This window comes from Mesitornis unicolor, unplaced genomic scaffold (genome assembly GCF_000695765.1).
Source record: "Mesitornis unicolor isolate BGI_N332 unplaced genomic scaffold, ASM69576v1 scaffold28207, whole genome shotgun sequence".
In the NCBI taxonomy this organism is placed as follows: Eukaryota; Metazoa; Chordata; class Aves; order Mesitornithiformes; family Mesitornithidae; genus Mesitornis; species Mesitornis unicolor.
The window spans coordinates 8,709-29,115 of NW_010197574.1; the positions used below are offsets into that span (position 1 = coordinate 8,709).

General features: G+C 43.9%; 1 protein-coding gene across 1 annotated transcript in view; it reads right to left on the reverse strand.

Moving 5' to 3' along the window:
- Positions 1-14,253: 14,253 nt before the first annotated feature.
- The window catches only part of XYLT1 (xylosyltransferase I), a gene marked incomplete at its 5' end in the record, with an annotated part of 61,397 nt that continues 55,243 nt past the window's right edge, over positions 14,254-20,407 (reverse strand). Inside the window, one exon of the mRNA XM_010188844.1 lies at positions 14,254-14,576. Coding sequence (XP_010187146.1) covers positions 14,254-14,576 — 323 coding nt within the window. The remainder of the gene's footprint in view (positions 14,577-20,407) is intronic.

Sequence of the window (20,407 nt, forward strand, 5' to 3'; positions counted from 1 at the left end):
TCTTAGTTGGCCCTGTGCTGATGCCAGTCCATTGCATGAACGGGAGCTCCTCCATGGCACTGCAGCTCTTCCAGCACGGCAGAAAAAAATTCCTTTGGAGCATACCAACAGTGTAACTCATCTGAGTTAGTCCTGCTGCTAATTGTGGGAGGAGAACCACTTGCAAAGTGGGGAGGGAATCACTTGCAGATGAATATTAAGCTCATTTGGGAATGGAAACAAAAGAAGAGTTGAGTCAATGCAGACTGTCCTCCCCTTGGGAGACAGCACGGCTTTTGGGTGGCCGCAGAAATCCCGTTATCGCTCCCAGTGTGTGCTGCAGGCATGTTAAGCACCTGCAGCATCCGTGTGGCTATGCACAGCCCTGGTGCTGGGTAACCACGCATGGATTTCGATGTGTTGTGGTGGCCGTCCCTTTATGGACTCTGTGCAGCAAAGTGCAAGGGTGAGCTGAGACAAAGTGCTCCAAGTCTTCCAGGGGCAGTGCTCTCCGTGCAGGAGGAATAAATGTCACCCATCTTTCCCTTGGCTGTGATGGTGTCAGGCTGATCCAAACTGCTTGCTTACCCCCATCCAGACCCCAGGAGTCTGCACGCTCTGGGCTGTGTGGGACAGCTGCGCTGCTGTCACCCCACCGGGCTTTCTGCAGCGCAGAGGGGCTGCCCAGAGGGCTTTGCAGTTGTTGGTGGTTTGCTGTGGGAGCTGCTAGATATGCTTGGGTTTCTATGGAGCCACACCCCGAAACATGGATTAACTGCTTCTTGTCAGAAGACACAAACCGTACTGCTATATGGACATAGAAAAGAACCAGGCTCAGTTTTTCTTTTCACAACAATTTTGGGGTTATTTCACTATATTTTAAATAGTATTTTTTTACTGATGATTCAGCTCAATCCCCTCAAAGTCCTAAGTGAATCATAGTGAGAGAAGGAAGTTGAGGGTGGTCAATTGAGCCAAACTGAGCCAAAACATTAGACAAAGAAAGAAAAGCAGCCTGTTTGTGTGTAAGCAACAGTATTTGGGCTTAATGACACTTTTTATTCAGATTGGAGCAGAGAAAAGGAAATTCTTAAGTCTTAAAAATATTGCCGTAACGTGAAGTGTAGTTCTTAGCCAGATCTTGTTTTAAGTTACTTATTTACTGTGACCGACTCAGACTTTCAAGTGTGGTCACTGCCTCACTCGTGGCGTTGCCTGGGCTCTCTGTGCCCTGGGACTTGAGGTGCTGGGAGCCTGGGAAGGAAATGGCCCCGGTTCCCACAGGCAGTGCCCGCCTTGCTCCAGAGCCCAGAAATGAAAATCATTAGCACTGCGCTTCTAAAATGCATTTCATATATGTGCACAGGGATGCTCCCGTACAAAATTAGTGTGGATGCAGAATCAAAGAGCTGCCCCACTAGCTCTCATATTGCTCTGGTTTTCATAATTAATCAGCCTGGAGACACCAAGCAGCCAAGTGTGGTGACAGCATGGGGGAGATTTGGGAAGGGCTGGGGGGCTGCAGAGCTCCCGGCAGTGGGACCAGCTCCCAGCTCAGCTCTGCAGCTGCCCCTGGTTTAATGGTAAATATTTTAAGTGTGTTCATCCAGCCTTCACGTCTCATTTTCCATGCCTCAGGAGCAGGGTGAGGCAGGCAGCACTTCAAACACAGGTGGTTCAAAGGTCTCCCCCCCCAAAATAAACCCTATGTGGGTTGAAGAGAGCATGTCCCACTGTCCCCTCCCAGTGCAGGCAGCCTCTACATCTGCTGCTACTAAGGATGAGAAGGGGGGTTTGGGGGATCCTGGGTTCAATTACGGCAGTGCCACTTTCAGATGCCTTCAGTTCTGTGTGACGCATATCGGGCACAAGCTGAGCCGCACCAGGCGATGAGCGGGGCTAAAAATAAACCCTGAGTGTCGCTGCTGCCATAGTCTCCCGTTGATACTTCTTGGTTTGTTTTATGATGTCTTCAAGGCCAGTCGAATGTGGGGAAAGAAAAAGAGAATTAATTCTTTTGAGGCTGGATCACGAGACAGCTGGTACAAATCAGTGTAATTTCACTGAATGGATACACAGCGTTCTGTTCACATTGGTACTGATTCACACATACATGTTAAAGCATAAATAAAAAGTATACAATCTGTGCTAGTTCTTAATGCATTCTTATATTGATACTAGTTTAATTTATGTTAATCAATTAAATGAATGAACAAATTAATTCAGCACTTACCTACCCATGTAAAAGAAAGCAACTGTGGTGCAACCGACTCAACAAGTAGTCAGATGGTGGCACCCCAAAAGAGAGACTGGGGAAATGGGAGGTGGGCATATGGCAGACCTCAGGTTAAGGATTTGTTGGCTCTGTGGAGAGGACTGAGGCAGGGACGAAAGCTTCCAAACAGGGCATTTTGGAAAGAAAGTGCATGCTTTTAAATACATTGAGACATTGCATTAATTGCTTGGAAGATGCAAGGTCTCTGCAGCACAGCTCCCCATACGGCAGGTCCCAGTTACACTTTCCCCAGTCCATTACCTCGGTTCAGCGTATAAATCACTTAAACATTTTGACAGCAGCCTGCACTGGGTATCGCAGCTGGACACCGGTCTCACAAAGCCCTTCACCCGCTCAGGGTAGGGGTGCTGCCTTTTCTTTAAGAAGGAATCTGGTAGGAAACGTGGAGGTTGGGCAGCAGCAAACTCCTTCCTATACACACGACGGCAGTGCCAGCGATGTGCCTGGCTCCCCTCCCTGCATGGGCAAGGCATGGCTGCACCCCTGTCCCTGCCCTGTTGCTCCTCGGGGACGCCTGCCAGCCCCCAAGCCCCGGGCTGGGGTTCTGCTGCGGCCGGGCTGCTGGAAATCAGCTCACAGACTTCTTACTTTCCTGGAGGCAAAAGGTCGTTTCTTCCTCTGAAGGCCAGGGCTGGAGTCATTGTCCTCTAATGAATGCAAACCATCAGTGAGCAGTAACGGAAAATCAGGGATGAGTGGCAGGCAGTGGCTTGCTTTCAGTGCACAAAAAAAAAATCCCTTTTAAATTTAAATTTAGTGAGGAATTAGCATATAGGCAGACTCTATTAGAAAGTGAAATATTTGATCTTGGCTATTAATCTGTTTTAAGAATACTTTCATTTCCTTGCCATATGTATCCAGTGATAGACTTTCATAAATGAGATTGCATTAAAATGTACTTTATGTTTCTAGTCAAATATCTTTTATTATTATGCAAGCCCTAGTTAGGAAAAAAAAGAAACAATTACAGAAGCAGACTAAGAGGAGTAAATTATTTTAACTCATTTATGCAAGTGAAATATTGCTCTTACTTGAAGGCTGTACATTGCATGATACTGAAATGCCTTGGGAAGAGGTTGCTCCAGTGCAGCAATGCTACTGCTCTAGGACAGCTTATGGGCACTGGCACTACAAATAGAGCCTGGAAGTGGCACACGTAGCGTGGGGCTGCGATGTCTCAAGTCTTGACAACATCCAGACACGCAGGGACTGAATACAACCTATCTATACCACTGGTGTTAATTATTAGTCACTTTTCCAGAGCTGGCTGGGAGAGGCGCATAATCCCCAGGGACAGCCTGTGTGGGCTGAGATTCAAGAGCGTGTATGGTCTGTGTTTCAGTCCAAGCTTGCCTGGCTTCCAGCAGGGCATTGGCTCAGATGACTTCCCCTAGTCCTTCTGACCAGAATTACTCTGCAGTTCTGAGTCCACATATATATACACACACAGACATACATATGTATTTTTATACATATATAGAGAGACATATATGCATATTACATTTGGCCTGTGTCTTCCTGAAGTCAAATGCATATTTTATAAGTGGTCTATAATTAATGTGAGCGGCCGCTCCTGGCACTCTGCACCACCAGTGGAGATGTGTTGAATGAAGCTGCCATTTGGCTGGTGAGGCTGGGGACTGCACTCCACCAGCGGGTGCCATGCCTGAGGCGATGGGCATCTGCAGGGATGCAGCAACACAGCTGATGGCTTTGGGGGGGGGCTGCATGGCGATGTGTTTTGGTAGAGGTATTCAGAGGTGATGGGACCACTGGCAGCCTGAACCCAACATGATGGATGTTTCATGGTGAGAAGGAAAAAGTAACAGTTTACATCTCATAACTTACATCACTGGCAGATTAGGCACAAATTTCTGTGTTATGCCTTAAATATCTGGGCACTCAAATCCATGTCATATTTCTGCTGCATGTCAAACGCCTTTCCGTTTCCATTGAAGCAGACTGACAGAAGACGCAGCAGGGGCCACAGCATCTGATCTTTCATGCTGCTGCAGCAAACAGCTTCGCTTCTACATTACAAATGCTGTGGATCCAAACACTCGTCCGGGATGAGGTCGTTACTGGTGCACAGCAAACGTGTACATTTACATTATGCTGAATCTGAAGGTGAAAAGTCCAGTCTGGCCTTTTCTAGAAGAGGGTAGCAATTGGAGGCTTGACCTGGCTTAAGTCTGCAAAAGGCAGCACTTTTGGATCATGTTAATACTATTAATAAATTAACCTGAAATTTCTTGCCCATGAATCAGGATCCTGACCTGAACCCACTGTGCCTGAGAGCTGCCCAGAACAAACCCGTCTGGCAATTGGTGCCAGGCCACTCGGTGCCTGAACCGGGTCCCCCGCTGTCCCCCAGCTCCAGGATCAGCCCTTCCTTGGCCAGGTGGGATTAGCAGTGAGTGTCTCAGCTGTGCCCCATCTCACAGCCCTGCTGCCAGGGCTGACAGCCAAGGGCGGGCAGGTGAAGGAATAAACCATGCCGAAATGCTGATTTGGCACCAGAAGAGCCAAGCTCATCTTTCATGAAAGAATGAAGAACTGCCATCCGTGTCTGTTTTTTTTAACTATAGTAGAACCTCATGGACCTCCTGATTTAAGCATTAATAGATAGCAAAGATTTACAGCTGTTTGCATTTGTGAAGCCTCAGCTCGCTAACACTGTCTGATTTTTTTAGAAAATAGGCTACTCATACTTTAGTGACGAATGAAGAAATGTTAAATATCTGAGCACTGAAACAAAATCCCTATTGTCAGGGCAATTAAATACCTCATTCCTGTTGCACTTCGTTTACTGTGCTTTCCTATTGGCAAACTGCTCTGCAGTGTTTTGTGTCATTACCGTGAATTAACCATGTTCTGCATTCTCTAAATAGTAATTATGATCAAGACAGATTAGGCATGGCATATGCAAAAATGTGATGATGCTGTTTCACGTAGACTGAGCTACGGCTTTCAAGCTAGCACGATGCTGCAGACAGCTCAGGCAGCCCGGTCCATCATGCTGTGGGACTTTTGTGCATAGCCTCAGAGAGCGTGCAGATCCTCGCTGAGTCCACAGCAAAAAACAAAACATGAGCACCTCACAGCTTGGTGCCTTTTTTTTTTCCCTTTAATGTAGTGGCCAATGACACATTTGGAGGTAATTAAAACAAAAATTGAGCTTTTTAATATGCCATGAGCATGAGCAGCTGGATGAGGAATAAGTCAGCAGGGATTTTGTTTGTTTTTTGGGGTTTTTTTTGTGTGTTTGGGTTTAGTTTCAACTCCTTCCCTCCACAGAAAATATTTTGTGCCAGGACCAAAATATTAGCATTGTGTTTCTTCCCCTATTTAAACAGACGTCATTGCATCTAAGTGCCAAAAAAGTGGGATTCCTGAACAGCAGGTGAAAAGAAAACACAAGATCAAAAGCAGCTCTGGCTGCCAATTGAACCTGCAGCACTGCTTGGGGGTGCATGAAAAACTCACGCAGACGACTGGTGGTGTCAAAGGCTTTGGGGAGGTCATCAAGGAGGGTTTTTTTTTTCCAAGCATCCCACATCAAAAAAGCGGCACTAGGAGACAAACCTGCAATACATCATGAGGATGGTGCAGAAGATACCAATCACCCCCTGGCAGAAGAATGTAACTTTTTCCCCATCCCATCCATCGAAGCAGCTCTAAGAAATCAGTGCTCAGAGTGAAGCCTGTGGGTAAGAAAATAAATTTAAACAATTTAAGTATGAACTGGGTGATGGTTAGGCAGTGGCTGGTTTGGGTCTATAATCCAGGGGGGAACTATGGAGTATTTCTAAGATCACCCTTTCAGTAAAGACAAAGTACCCATATTTTGCTGCCCTGGTAACCAGCCAGCCCTAACATTAATTCCTCTTGTTGCACCCAGCTGCCTGTTTGTAGGCCAACCACTTGCTCCTGTCCTTTTGGGACGTACACTCCGGGATGTGCGGGAGAAACTGCTCCAATAGCCCTCATAGTCAATGGCATTCAGAAACGAGACCTAAGTCAAGCTCCTTGTTAATTCCTTCTGCCCCTCTGCCTACTCTGACATCTTTGGAAAAGGCAGGGAGAGTCTGGCCATCTGAGTTTGAAAACTGGGAGAACTTGGCCCAAAACACTTGGACGTGTCTCTGGATCCTAGGTGCAGGCAGCGCTGGAAGCACTGTGGAGCCCAACCCACATCCCAGCGCTGCTGCAGGCAGCGGCACCCTCCATCGGGCTCCAGCCAGCCCTGGGTGCCTGCGGGGCCGCTGTCCTGACCAGCGAAAACTGATTTCCGAAAGGTATCTGTGAGTGTTACCTCCTTAATTGCTACCTCTGGGAAACGGAGCCTGAGAAGTGACCAACGTCGCAGTGGATCGGCATCAGTTCTGGGAAAACAGACTGGTACTGCTTGGTCCCGTTTTTCCTCCTAAATATCACCAAGCAGCAAAGTTCTTTTATTTAAAGACTTACGTTAGTGGGTTTGAAAATAATACGAGGTGCACATCTATTCTTAAAGACAGCCTTTTTTTTTTAATTTTAAAAGTCTGCATCTGAAAACACAGTATGACAGAAAGCATTTAAATACAACTGCAGTGTTTTTGGTATAATACAGTATTTAATACATCCATTTCTTTTTCTGCAAAAAAATTTGCTTTGTTGGACAAAAAACCATACTCCCGTTGACAAAGATACAGCTAAGGCACATTGTTTTCAGCTAAATGAAAGACAAAAGGGTGCAAAAACGGGTAGTGCAATAATTGCTGAAAATCACATTCTACTACAAGAAAAGCATTTTGACTTTGAACTTTGATTACCGGTCGATTTAAGACATTTCAATATCTCATAAAATACTCCTTTAAATAAATAGCAAAATATCTACATCTTTCAGTGTGTTCCATTTGAATTTCCAATTTATTTTTAAACTTTGCTGTATATACATGGTTTTAATTTTTCTTATTCAATAGCTTACAAAATATTTCTTTACAGTTTTATGCATATAATGATCTATAACAAAATAGTTATTTCTTAAAACTATATTACCACCAGTCTTTGAAAATGACAGAATAGGAATAACTTATTGTGGACTATGTTAGGCAATACAAAAATCCAATCAACCCAAAACAAAACCAAAATGACAAAGTCAGAAAAAGAATTTCATTAACTCAAATTAATTCTTTTTGTTTCACAAATCTTGTTTTCTATGTAAACCCTTTTCAGTTTCCTTTGGGTTGTATCTGCATCTGAACACCAAAACAGGGTAAGATTTGGGATTCCTAAAAGCACTGCAGCCTGCCGGGAATATTGGTGCTACTGAAACACGACAGCTCTCCATGGAGAGAAGCATTAATGAAACCCAAGAGAGAGAAGCCTCAGCAGAAGTCCTTGGTTTCTGCTGACTCTGACAACCTTTGGATAAAGCTCCAAAAGCCAGATTTTTGGGAAATGCATTTATGACTTTGATGATACAGCTGGAGTCCTCTGTCGCCTAAGTGCACTGTTACTGCATCACTCAAAATCTGTCCCCAAGTGGTGAAGTTTTTCCAGTTTTAAGACCATAACATTAAGAGGATCTGTCTTCTCCCAGCTACCAGTACAGCTCTGAAGGGAATGCTACTGCACCGTGTCAAAATGAGTGAAATTACCCAGAATTTGTCCTGTGCATCTTAGAGCAATCTGTCCGGTTATATTCTGAAGATAAAAGTTTGCAGGTAAGTAAATCAATCTTCCTTATCTACAGTGAGTAGACAGAGCCTGTAATTTCCAATGGTTTGTATGAATGTTTGAGCCTTCCTTTTGCCCTAAGGAAAGGTCATTTTCTTCTCTTTAAGACTGCATTTGTAAGCAATTTCTATTGTATTTGTGACGTGTAAGCTGACAGAAACACAACTGAGCTGTAGCAGAAATCTCAAGGTACCTTTTATTCCTTCCACAACAAACAGAAAAAGTGAGCAAGACACAGAGAACTCCTCCTAACACAGTTTAAGGCCACATTTAGAAAGGATGAAAGTAAGGCTTTCTTTAAGGGGCAACTGACTGGATGCCACAATGGGAACAGACACTGAGCAATCCACAGCTGATAGGATTCACCCAAGGAAAATCTCAAACAACAACCTAATTTTGGCCAGCAGGGTCTGTGCCTTCTTTTGGATGTAAGCAGGAAAATAAAATGAAATGGCACAGACATCCTCCTCCAGAATATTCCCAGCAAACTGAAGGTGCTCCCCTAGCAAGAGGCTGCTATCTTCTCAGTCAAGGGTGTTAATTACAACAGAACCAAAGACAAGTCAAGTTATTACAATATACAAATGCAGCGCGATGAACCGCGCCTAGAATTGTCACTCTGTTATCAGAGGCACCTGTACAGTATCTTGCTGTTTATTTGGCAAGGTTACAAGTAATACTTCTAGGTTTTAACAAAGTAGAAAGAGAATTTGCATAGATTGTACATTCAGTTCAAGGAGATTTCTTGTACCTTTTTTTTTGTTGTTATCAGGTAAACGTGTTTGCAGACACAGTGAGGTAGCGGCTGTGATAGCACCCATGAGCAAAAGAAGGTGACCAAGGCAGAAGCAAGAGCAGAGAGTGATCTACAAACTACGGTGAGTGTAAAGGAGCAAAATCAACATGGTACCTGCAGCGTCACATCATGGGTGTTAACTGCTGCACTTAACTGGAGACCGCCCCGTGCTACCGTGGTCCTGGGTAACACGGGCTGTATGAGCTTGGTGCCTCAATTTTAAATGCTCTCAGCCTGATTCTTCTTTGCCTTACTGTGATGGTGGTGAAGGTTTTCAAAGGCCAGTCTATTCTACTCTGTGTCTTCAAAAGTTACAAATCAGAGCATTTGCTCACTTTTGTAGAGTACAAGAAAAAAGCTATTTCACTACAAATTCTTCCTTGCTGCCCTTAACCCTAATTCACATTTGTTTGGCTCCTCTGTACCTCTGCTGTGGGTATTCCTGCTCTCAGGAACTCGTACTGTGCCCCTGAAAGGGCTGTGTCCTGTCCTCTCCAACGCTGCATCGCTCCTGTCCTCCCTGTGGCATCAGCCCTGGAGCTGTCTTGGCAGAAGCCTGAGGGTTTGGTCTGGAAATACTTTTGTACATGGTGACATTTGTCCTTTAATATGGGTTTAATGTAATGTCCTACAAATCCTTATGACTATCTTGGAGGTCTTGTGGTTGAAATAAAAGCACATATGGATCACTATCTTTTCACAATCAGCTTGAAGTAAAGGCCAGTCAGAAACACCGCTAGTCACTTTCTACCAGGTTGGTCTTACTCTGTTGCTGAAATAACCAAGCCTAGTATTACATATATTAAATACTCATGCCTGAAAATCAGGAAAAAATAATTGCTATCACTTTTACCAACTCCTTCACATGTGTTAGTACTGAGCTGATGAAAGGCTGCTCTGCAGCTAGGGTTTTTGAAGAAGCCTAAGGGATTTGGCTCACACAAGTACAAAACTTCCTGCTCAACGGAAAGCGGAGGAGTTGGCCAAGGTTTCATGTGGCCAAGTCCTGAAGCTTTGGGATCTGGGAAGACAGTGAGGAGGGTGTGATAGCCGGCAGCAAGTTGGCAGTTCCCTTACAGCCATGATGAAAGAGAACTAGAGAAATCAACAGACAGCTTGTCCTCATTGCCTGGCCACAATAAAAATCTGGATCTTGTTTTCTTTTTATCTGGGAAGTCAAAGCTGAGCTCTCAGGGTATCTGCATTCCTGAGCCTTGCTGTGCAGGGGGTGCTCGGTTTGTTCAGTTTTGTTGCAGCACAATTGTGTCAAACTTTTGCAAAGTTTCAGCATATTCCCTTCACCTCTCCCTTCAGCAAGGCACAGAACATCCCGGTTCTGATTCACTGACTTTGCTGCTCTGTTCCCTATCATCAGGGCTAAGAGTGATGAAGACTTCATTAATATTGCAATTAGTGCTGTAGGAGACGGACAGGAGGTGAATACACATGAGTTGGTCCTTTCGAAGGTGCTGCAGGATCACTGTTAATATGCCCTTAAACTACTAGAGATGCAGTGTGCACTGAAGCCAGTACCTAGGAAAGTCAATTTGTAACACACAAATGCACATTCCCGTATCTCTTGGCTCAGTAGTAATGAAGGCTTAATGACAGAGCTATGGATGCACTTCCCTGTGTAACACTTGCCATCATGAAGGAATTGTTACAATTTTCTGCTTGCCGAGAGCACAAAAAATGAAGATGTAATTTCAATTCTTAAAAAACTTTTGATATGAGAAATTGAAAATACAAATATTACTACTCAATGTCCAAATGTCATCAAAGAAAGAATTGAACAAATCTGAAAATAAACTGTCATTTGAGCTATTTCTATTAGCCTCAAGGTTTAACATTACCATATAAACAGGCTTGCATAATGCTAAGACAGACTTTGGACGTAACTCATTAAATCACGTATGCAGATGTTCTGCATTTTGCCACATTCCTTTTCTGTGCAGTGCTGACTGATCACAGAAGTGTGATGTGGCTCTCGTGCAGAACAGGCAAGGAATTTAAACAAGTGAAGCGCTACACACAGAGGACAAATGTGTGTTATGGAAATGCCCCCCTCTCCACAGAAAGGGATTTTGATCCAAACTGGCGTTCAGTTGGAGTCCTGTTCAGCAAGACTAGCCAGTGTGACTGGAAAAAAACACTTGCACATTCAAATGAAGCTGCATAACTTGCTTGTTTTGTACAAACTGTGGGTCCTCGCTCTGAATTCTCCTTTTCACCAAATGTAAGATCTGTGAAGTTATTCTCTTCTAAAATGATACAATATTCCTCACAGGCTCCAAGTGCCTGCCATATCAGAACCAGAAAAGCCACTAAGCAGGACGTTGGTCTTAGCAGCACTACCACAGCATCAGCTTGGAGCAAGCTTTGATTCCTGATGCAGTCTTGCTTGCCATGGGTTTTCTTCACAACTGTAGCACTTGGTAACTCAGACACAGCATCCCATACATAAATTATGTATCTGTGTCTGCATTAATAGCTATAGTGGAGGTTGTCATTTAGGTCCAAGACTTGATACAGCCCCCAGATGATGTTCCAAATATGGCAGCTCATCCTTTGAGGCCTTCAAACACAGACAGTATTTACTCATAGCGTACTGTCACACCTTTTATTTATGTTGGACTTGACTCTGAAGTCCTTACTCAGCATCAGCGCTCCGTGGGCGTTTTGCCTGAGAAAGGACGGCAGGCCCAGCCTCTGCAGTTCTACAGCGCCTGTTTTAGCAGCAGCACTGGGATTGCCAGCTTGCTACAAAACTTCTTTGTGTAGATGCTTTTTGTTTTTTCAGTAAATTAACTAACATAAATTTCATTTTGAGATATTTTAAACTAGCACATAATGTAAATAGATATATCAGCAACCATTTGTTTGCTTTCCCTTTTTTGTACTGAAACAAAATATTTTGCACCTTACATTTTAAATTATAAAAGTGGCAGCTTTTCTTCTAACCACAAAAGATGGAATTGTTGCCACCTTCTGCTTGGTCTAGTTAATAATGAAAACTTATCAATGAAGCACTTAAAAACATTTCTGCTTAAGAACAAAAAAAAAGTATTATCAAATTTAAAAACCAAGCTATCTGCATGCGTGTGTGTGGGCGCACCCCTTATACATATGCTTATGTGCAAGACAGATGAAGATTCTGTGACTACCCTGGTAGTCTTACTGGGAACAAGCACTGATGAGGATCGTTAATGAATTCTAATGTGTGCCCTAAATACGATGTTCTTCATTTCATCTGCAGGGCTTGAACCATTGCATCAGCGTGACTAAAGCCCTGGATTTCACAGTGAGGATTGGAGGTCCCCAGAAAATTTGAACTTCACAAAGGAATGTTAGATTAAAAACAACCACTGTTAAAAAAACCCTACTGAGTAAGTAATAACACTGTGTTTCTATTATATAAATCTGTTGGCAACCCTGGTTTTAAACATGCTTGCCTCTAGAGCTGGTTGAAAAGCTAGAACGTTGTCCTGGCTGAAATATTTCAATGAGCTCCCATTGCTACAAGCTTTCTTAAAACTACGGCTCTTGTGACTGTCAAAATCAAGACAAAAAAAGACAGGCAGGTGTGAGGGGAGGAAGGCCTTTTCTTAATAAAGGCAGCTTCAGTTAGTAAGATAACATAATCTTCAAGCTGCAAAAGCAGCACCTACTAATTAGTCATTGACTAAAACATAAATAATAAATACCTAAATTGTTCCTTCTATGCATCCATTTTTGTGCCAGATAAACATTTCAATGCTCCGCCTTAATGCCAGCACAGCTGACACCGCAATTTCAAGTCCAAAGCAAACTGCAAGTAGCTTTAAACCAATACTACTGAGAGAGATACTACAAGCCGCTGGGATCTGTGTTTCACGATCATCTTGCAAATGTTGTTTAAAAGGGAATTCAACCTTCCTGTGAGATGTGATCAGGGAATGGTTCAAATGTCTATCTCCCTCCTGATGTGGATGCTTAACTTTCTGCAGCAGAAAGTTAGCCATACACACACAGAAGGGTAAACAGAAACCTTACTTTATTACATCAACAGGATTTTTTTCTTAATTAACCCAATAGCTTTTAATAGCCTTTTTGTGTTATGTTGTTAACCAGAGATTACCACAGCAACAACAACAAAGTGCATGTTTTGTGCTAATGTAAAATGCATTAGTTGGAGATGAATTTACATATAAACCCTCTATTTTTAAAAAACTCTTGGAATGTAAATGAATTTTTTTCCTGCTGTAGAAAATGCAGCTTAAAATGATGCAAAACATGCCTAAGTAAAACAGGATGCAGCCTGCTAGAAACTCTGAAGCCAGGCACGGGTAGCTTGTTGACAGAATAAAGCAAAAGCAGTGAGAAACAGGGCATTGCTCTCCATCATGTTCAGCTCATAGCTTTGGTCTGGAACCCATGCCCTGCCCAAGCCTAAAGGACACTTCATGACGAGCTGGCAGATCTGAGATGAAGGGAGGGAATTAGTGTTAAGACTTACTAGCCACTACTCAAATTACAGAAGAAATGCGTCGTTGCACATTTAGGTGCCAATTCCATCATTTTACTGGTTCTGCACAACTCAGAAAAAACTCAGTTCAGCTCATGAGCAAAATCAGCAAAGGGTGTGAGCAGACACACCACAGCCCACCCCAACCTACACACACATTTGCTGTACTGCAAGTCTGCGAAATGCTTAGGTACTGGTGGGCTTAGAGAAAAACCTGCGGATTTGAAAGGGCTGAAATCCAAAATGCTTCTTCGTTCTTTAAAATCTTAGTACCCAGACCCTGAGCCTGACTGCATGAGACATAAAATACTAGAATAGCAAAACACTGGTTCCACTTAGAGTTTATAATGAAATTAGTCTAAAAAAATCTCTGAAAATAATCATAAAAGTTTCTGCTTTTGGTCATTTTCCCTAGCTGGGATAACTGACATTAGCTGAGTCCAGAATTACGTTGTGTTGCTAAAAACAGAAGTGAGGTGTACCATAATTATTTTACGTTCTGAGGTAATGCAGCCATGAGGCTCCAGCCTGCAGTGACCAATCTCCCCAGGAAGTGTAAGTAGAAGGGAATTTTTCTGTGATTTACTCACTGTAGCAAAATAATGGAAGCCTATGAAACAGCAAAGGTAGAAAGATTTATTTTAAAAAAATACTTTTAGCAGCTGCTCCTTCACTGCCCTCTCCATGGCTTGCTGCTACTGTTTTGAAACCCACAGAAGCACGAGTGCAGCTGCGTGCGGGGTGGCCACAGCTGCTTCTGGCAGAGCTGATGGACAGGGCAGTGGCAAAGGCCTTGTCAGAACGTTTTGGGTTTTTTTTTTTAAATTAAATCTATTGCAATAAGTAACAAAAAAGTATAATGTTCCCTTACGTTTCTGAAATCTGGTGAGAGACTCACATACGAGCAAGATTAAATTCCCTTTTAAAAACCTATGCCAGAGGAGAGCGTACCGGATGTTACCTCAAGCGACCGTCGGGTTTGACGGGGCCCAGCTCAGATTTGGGGTCTGGGCTCAGGGAACTCCAGGCTGTCTGAGCACAGCCCTGCATGACCGGGCAGGCGGTGGGGCCAGCACTGCAGATGTCCACAGCCGACCAGACGCTGCTGACCAGAGAGTCCACCCAGGCTTCCAGCCGGGCACCCACGAGCCCCGCGTTCCTCTTGGCCTGGTCCACGTGGGTTGCACTGATGGGGATATTCAGGACGGGGTTCAAGCCCTGGAAGCTCTGCTCCATGTATGTGTTCTTTGGAGGCCCACTGTGATACTTCAAGGCTTCATCTGGGAATGTAGAAATAAACCCAAAAGTTAGTGCATTAAAAAACCTGCAACCAACCAAACCTTCAGGATATAAGGGTACAGCAAACAAACCCACAAAAGTCAGTGGTGTGCTATAGTCTGTTTCCCCAGCCTTGAGGACACACTGCACCCTGAGGATGCCTGGCTGGGCTCAGCTCTTCAGCACCTCATGCTCATCGCTGCACGCTGCACTCACCATGATGCTACCCCTGCAAATGCCGTGTTAGCAGGGCAAAGTACCAAGCCTGAAAGCAGCACTGTCCTTATTATCATCATGCACAACCAGCGTCCCCGGAGCTGCAGGACACCCAGGCATGAGACAGAGCTGTCCTGCACAGCACTGCAAGAAGGCAGACCCAGCCTCAAGGGCATCCCAGCTCTGAGCTCCTGTCTGTAGCTGGAGCCTGACCAACATGTAGCTCCTTCTCGGGAGAAACCCATTTTGCATTCATAAGAAGCTCATTTTGCCTCTTTTACTGCAGAAGCATCTTGGGAGATAAGTCCTGTGCAGCTGAAGTTACCCCTGTGGACACCAAAGGAAGGCTGTGCTTTGAAATTAGGAAACAGTTCAAGGATGGTTGGTGTACAAAGACTGCTGACCCTCGTCAGCCCTACAGTACTGTCACAGACTTGTCTAGGAGAAATAACCAAGATCTCAGCCTGTGGTTATTTTTTTCTAAACTGGTGAACCTTGCCCTGCTGTGGAAGTCACAACATTGGTTAGCTCAATCTGCTGCCAAGAACCAGGTGGTGCCATTCCTGGCACTGCAAGGACAACACCATGGCCTTGAGGCAGACCAGACCCCTAATGAAATATGTGTAGCCCCAGCATAATTCCTGGAAGTGCTCCAGTCTCACTGTTCTCTCATGACAGTTACATTTCAACTCTTGTGCCAAATAATGGATCACAACCATTTCCTGATGACACTTCTCTGTGCACGGTGCTCACTTTCCTTACAGTAACTCTGCTACCTTAGTGAAATGCAGTACATTGCCCCAAATTTGTAATGCTGAAGTGAAAATCGTTGTCAGGCTGTGATGATGCCTTCAGAAAACTCGCACTGGACACTGTGGGTCAGAGCGCCCTTGTCTAAGGCTGGCTGACTTCTAAAGGTCTGTGAGTGCACCAAGGGGCTGCTCATAACATCAGAATGGGACCCTCCAAAAATGTTCAGAGTGCCTCTTGGGAGTAAATCTGCAACCATTTCTTTCTGTTCTCAGCTGATTTGCTAACATCCTCGCTCCAGCAGCACAGAGGATGTGTTAAGCTCTGCCAACATACACACAATCCACAACACAAACTGGGCCCATTTGGGGTGCTCCAGGCTAGGAAAGCCACCAGGCTCAAACAGCATTTAGAGGCCAGGAATTAAGTATCCACAGCTACAATTCCTTCCACATGTCCTTGCTGCCTGCACTGCAGCCTGACACTGAGCCCTTTCTTCCATGCCGAGGACAGTGTCTCAGGCATTGGCAATAAATCAGTACATTTATTTAGAGGGAAAAGGGACATTTAATTGGACCTTTGCTGTTACATTTACAAAGTCTTCAATGATAAATACCATGCGAGTCCACTTCTTCAAATCCCCAATGAAATTAGTTCGGCGCATCCCCATCACCATTATACAACATTTAACTGTTCCCGCATTCATTTAAACCCTCTTTTTATTTTAAATGCTAGATATCCACAATAACCTCTGGTCAAAATGAGTTTAATCCACGCACATGTGTCAGAAGCGTGCTCTGCCAGAACACTGCAGTTTAAGAAACAGAACAAGTACACATGATTAGATCTCCTCCTTTGGAAGCAATTAAATATGGAAGAGTGTTTGTCAACATATTAATTAAATAGGAACATTCTAAACAAAAATCCCAAAATAAAGAAGAGTTGGCATTACTAGCAGGATCATCTGATTGAAACAGGCAATCCAGAAAGCTTGTTGAATTAAAGCCCGTGGTGCATACATTTAGTGCATGAAGCAAAAGAGATCATTATCAGGCAAAAAACGGAATAAAATGGAACTTGCTCTTTTCTCTGGCTCAGTCTTGCACTTGTCCCAGGACCTGGTGTATTCTCAGGACTGGAAGGAATGAAACCTACGGAAACTGTAGGACCTGGTGCTTGGCAATGCAGCAGGACATCATAATTTTCTCTGTCTCTGTAACCCTTGTTTGCTTAGATCAGTGGGCGGCTTTTGCTAAAATAAAGGTGATAACCTCAGCATCTCACACACATTTGAATTCCTCTGCTCTGCTGTTGCTGTAATTGTGTGGGACACGCTGTGCTTCTCACACCAACACACCACTGTTTTGTGTGGCACCGCTGCATGACTGACGTGCTCTGCTCCAGAACCAGCTGCGCTGCAGGGGCACATGGGCAGGTGGAACAGAAAGAGCAAATAATGGGACTGAAGAGAGACTTCTGAAAAGCCACAGAGGAATACTAGCAGATAGGAAAAGACTGCTGAGGACAGTACTAAAGGGAACAAAGCAATGTTTTTCAGTGTGTTAAGGGCTAGCACTGCCTACAGTGAAAATGTGCTTCTCCAATGTGAGACATATGATAAAACCCCAGTGCAGTACGGGCAGGGGACTGCCTGGCCCCAGAGCAGAACAAACACTGCACGTTTGGTGTCTGCACATCCCATAAAGAAAGAGCTGTGTAACAGCAATCTGAGTGCAGAGCTATGGATACTGATCAATAGGAAACGCTGAGGAGTCAACCCAGAACCCTCTCCTGGAGCTTGTTAAAACATTCACAGCAGAAAGTAGGAGAAGGCTGCTCATCCAAACTATGGCAGAGGGGGGCTATTCCTCTGCATTAAAGGAAAAATGAAAAAGAGAGAATGAGGTCTCTACAACTTACTGGGCTGGGACAGTGTGGGTCCCAAGCCCTAAAATGGGGTATAAAAGCAGGCTGGAGCTACCGGGCACACTTTTAAAGCACGGACACTTCAGTCCTTGCTCATGAAAATGTAAAATGTAAAATGTAAAGCTTGCCCCTACAAGGTGTGTGTTTAGGCATTTAAATCTGTACAGCTAAAGCAACCAATTCAAAATTAGCTGAATTGCAGACATTAAGCCAGATCTTTTTGCCAGCAAACACATCCATATAGCCCTGACTTCAGGAGGACATGTATCAATACAAAATAAATTACACTGACTCTAAATCATAGCTTTAGAAAATGAGTTATTTTAGTCCCCCATTTTTGTTTGCTCTTCACTCCTGGGAGGGCACTTCATTTCTCAACTCACTTTTCTCAGTAAAACTTCTTTAAATTAAATATACAGCCTATAGTCAGCTGCATAGGCAGGGATCTCAGCATTTTTGTGTGGGTTTGCTCTTCATTTTGCAGGAAAAGCAAATTAGTTTAGACATAGAGTGGGCTAAGGAATGAAAACTGTGGTTACCTTGGTACACATTAAGGCGCTAGACTTTTTAAAGCAACACAGAATGTAGTTTTATTTCTTTACTTGAATTGTGTAGAAGCCCTCTGGCAAAGAGGTAATTTTTTATTGACATTTTGTTTGTTTTCTCTTGCAGCAAACAAGACAGTGCTGCATTTGCTCATTGTGAAGCTAATCGACTCCTTGTCAACTGGATCTAAACTAAATTTCGAAGCAAATCCCTGTCTTTAGGGTTTTTCTCAGAATGACGATTCCAGGGCATGTCTACTCTTCTGCAGTCATGCGCTTGCCGGCTGCTATTACGGTGTTTATCAAGAACATGTCACATTACCTATGGCTAATTTAAAGAAATCACAGCAGTTCTGACACAAGTTGCCACCCACTTTATAATCCGTATAGATGCAATTAGAATTGATTGAGCCACTGCAAACAACCAGCGGCAAAACAAAGGTTTCCCAGTATATACTTAATTAAGATGATCTATAAATATGGATTAGGTTAGAAGGCCTTCAGGATGCATGTGTGCACCATGGTATGTCTGCTAGTGCCGTCAAGCCTTTGAAAGAGGTGGCTGCAGTTACAGTGCGCAGGGACCAGGAGCTGGCGGCCAAGGCTCCCTGTCCCGTTGTGGAGCAGCAGAGAGCAGATGCCCCATGTCTGGGGCATGCAATCAAGCTAGGAACCAAACACTAAAGGTCTCTCAAGGCAAAGAAGGAAGATGCTCTTCTTCACTGCCCTCCTTGCTTGAAGGAAAAAGGCTGTTATTCATTCATTCATTTATTAATTTTCAATCCAGTGTTTAGTATTAGCTTGAGGTTTGGGGCTTTTTCTGCTCCAGAAGTGAATCTGCCCACTGGCTCACAGTGACTTATTTAGCTTTAATGAAACAGGTACTACACATTAAATGCATGACAACTCATAATCGTCACTCCAGCTGGGAGATCACTGTGGAAACTTTGCCGTGAATATAAACTCATATTTAAAAATGCTTTGGCTTTTTCTCTGCCCCTCTCAGTGCCCCTGGGGGACGTGTGTGATCACACTTGGCATGACAGCTTCACACAGACTTTGCAGAGCAGGGAAGGGTGGGAAAGGGGGATAATGGGGATGCAGATGCAACCTCTAGTGAATTTGCTGTTTTCTTAGGAAATGAAATCTACTTGGTAGCATGGAGTACCGTCTGTGAACTGCTGGCCAAGTGCTCTGAATTATACCTGTAGTTCGGCTCTGCCTCTCCAGACCCTATGCAGGGGACCCGAAGATCTGGCCTCAAGTCTTCAAACTGCACTTAAATTCAAGCTGCCTAAAGCAGCAAGATACCCCATTCCTGTCAATTATCACTGCTACTCATCTTCTACTGATCTTCTCCCTCCGTCTCCTCCACATTACATTCCCTCTCTGTCTTGGCACAATTTAATCGCAAGGCCTCCTGCTGGTCCTTGGCAGCCCTCCCGCGTCCTTACAATACGCGCGGAGTACTTGGCTTTAACACACTCAGCCATATGGTGAGAAACACAAAATTGCCATTTAAGAAGAAGAATAAAACAGAAACTGGCTGTGCAGGACGTAAGCAGAAGGAGAACACTGGTGGAGCATGTGAACCTGGTATCTCCAAATTACTTATCTCACAAATTCACTTAATTTTCCTTCCTTTCTTTTCTTTTCTCTTTTCTGCTCTCTCTGCAAACACCTGAAAGCACTCTTGAGCCAGAGGAACCATTGAAAGTTCAAGTGACACAACTCAAACACAGGTTTGCATGACTGGACGGGAAGGAGGCACAAGAAATAACCTCAGATTCTACACTTTCCACTGAAATAGCTTTGGGAGACTTGTTCTCAGCGGAAATACCCCAAACTTCCCAGCATACTCAGTAATTCCATGATCTGATCTCTTATAGATCCAGGTTTTGAAAAGGTCAATCTGTGCTTTTAAAACAATTTACATTCTGTAAGCTATGCACATCTGGACACAAGATCAAAGAAAACACCTGCTCTTGATTTCCCTTTATGGTTTTAATTGCATGCAGACTTTAGGCCAAAATTAATAAACGAGAATTGAAAAATGAATAAACTAGCGGCATATGCTGTTTTCATAAACTGCTAAACAAAACATCTTTGCTGGTAGCTGTCCCACGATCCATTTTTTAATTCTGAATTTGTAATAATGAATTTTGAGAGTCATGATACAGGAACAAACATGTTTTGCTCTGATTATTCAAAAGGGGAGCAAGTGGCTTCTTTCATGATGCTGGGAAACCAAAAGCAGCTTTTCCTTGTTGTGCTCCATGTGTAAATAAGTAATGATTTAGGAAATACAGTGAATGTTGTCATGTCCATGCTCTCAAGATAGATACACGTTTTTAGTGGGTGCTGCACTGCTGCCAGGTTTGTGCAAACGCCTTTTA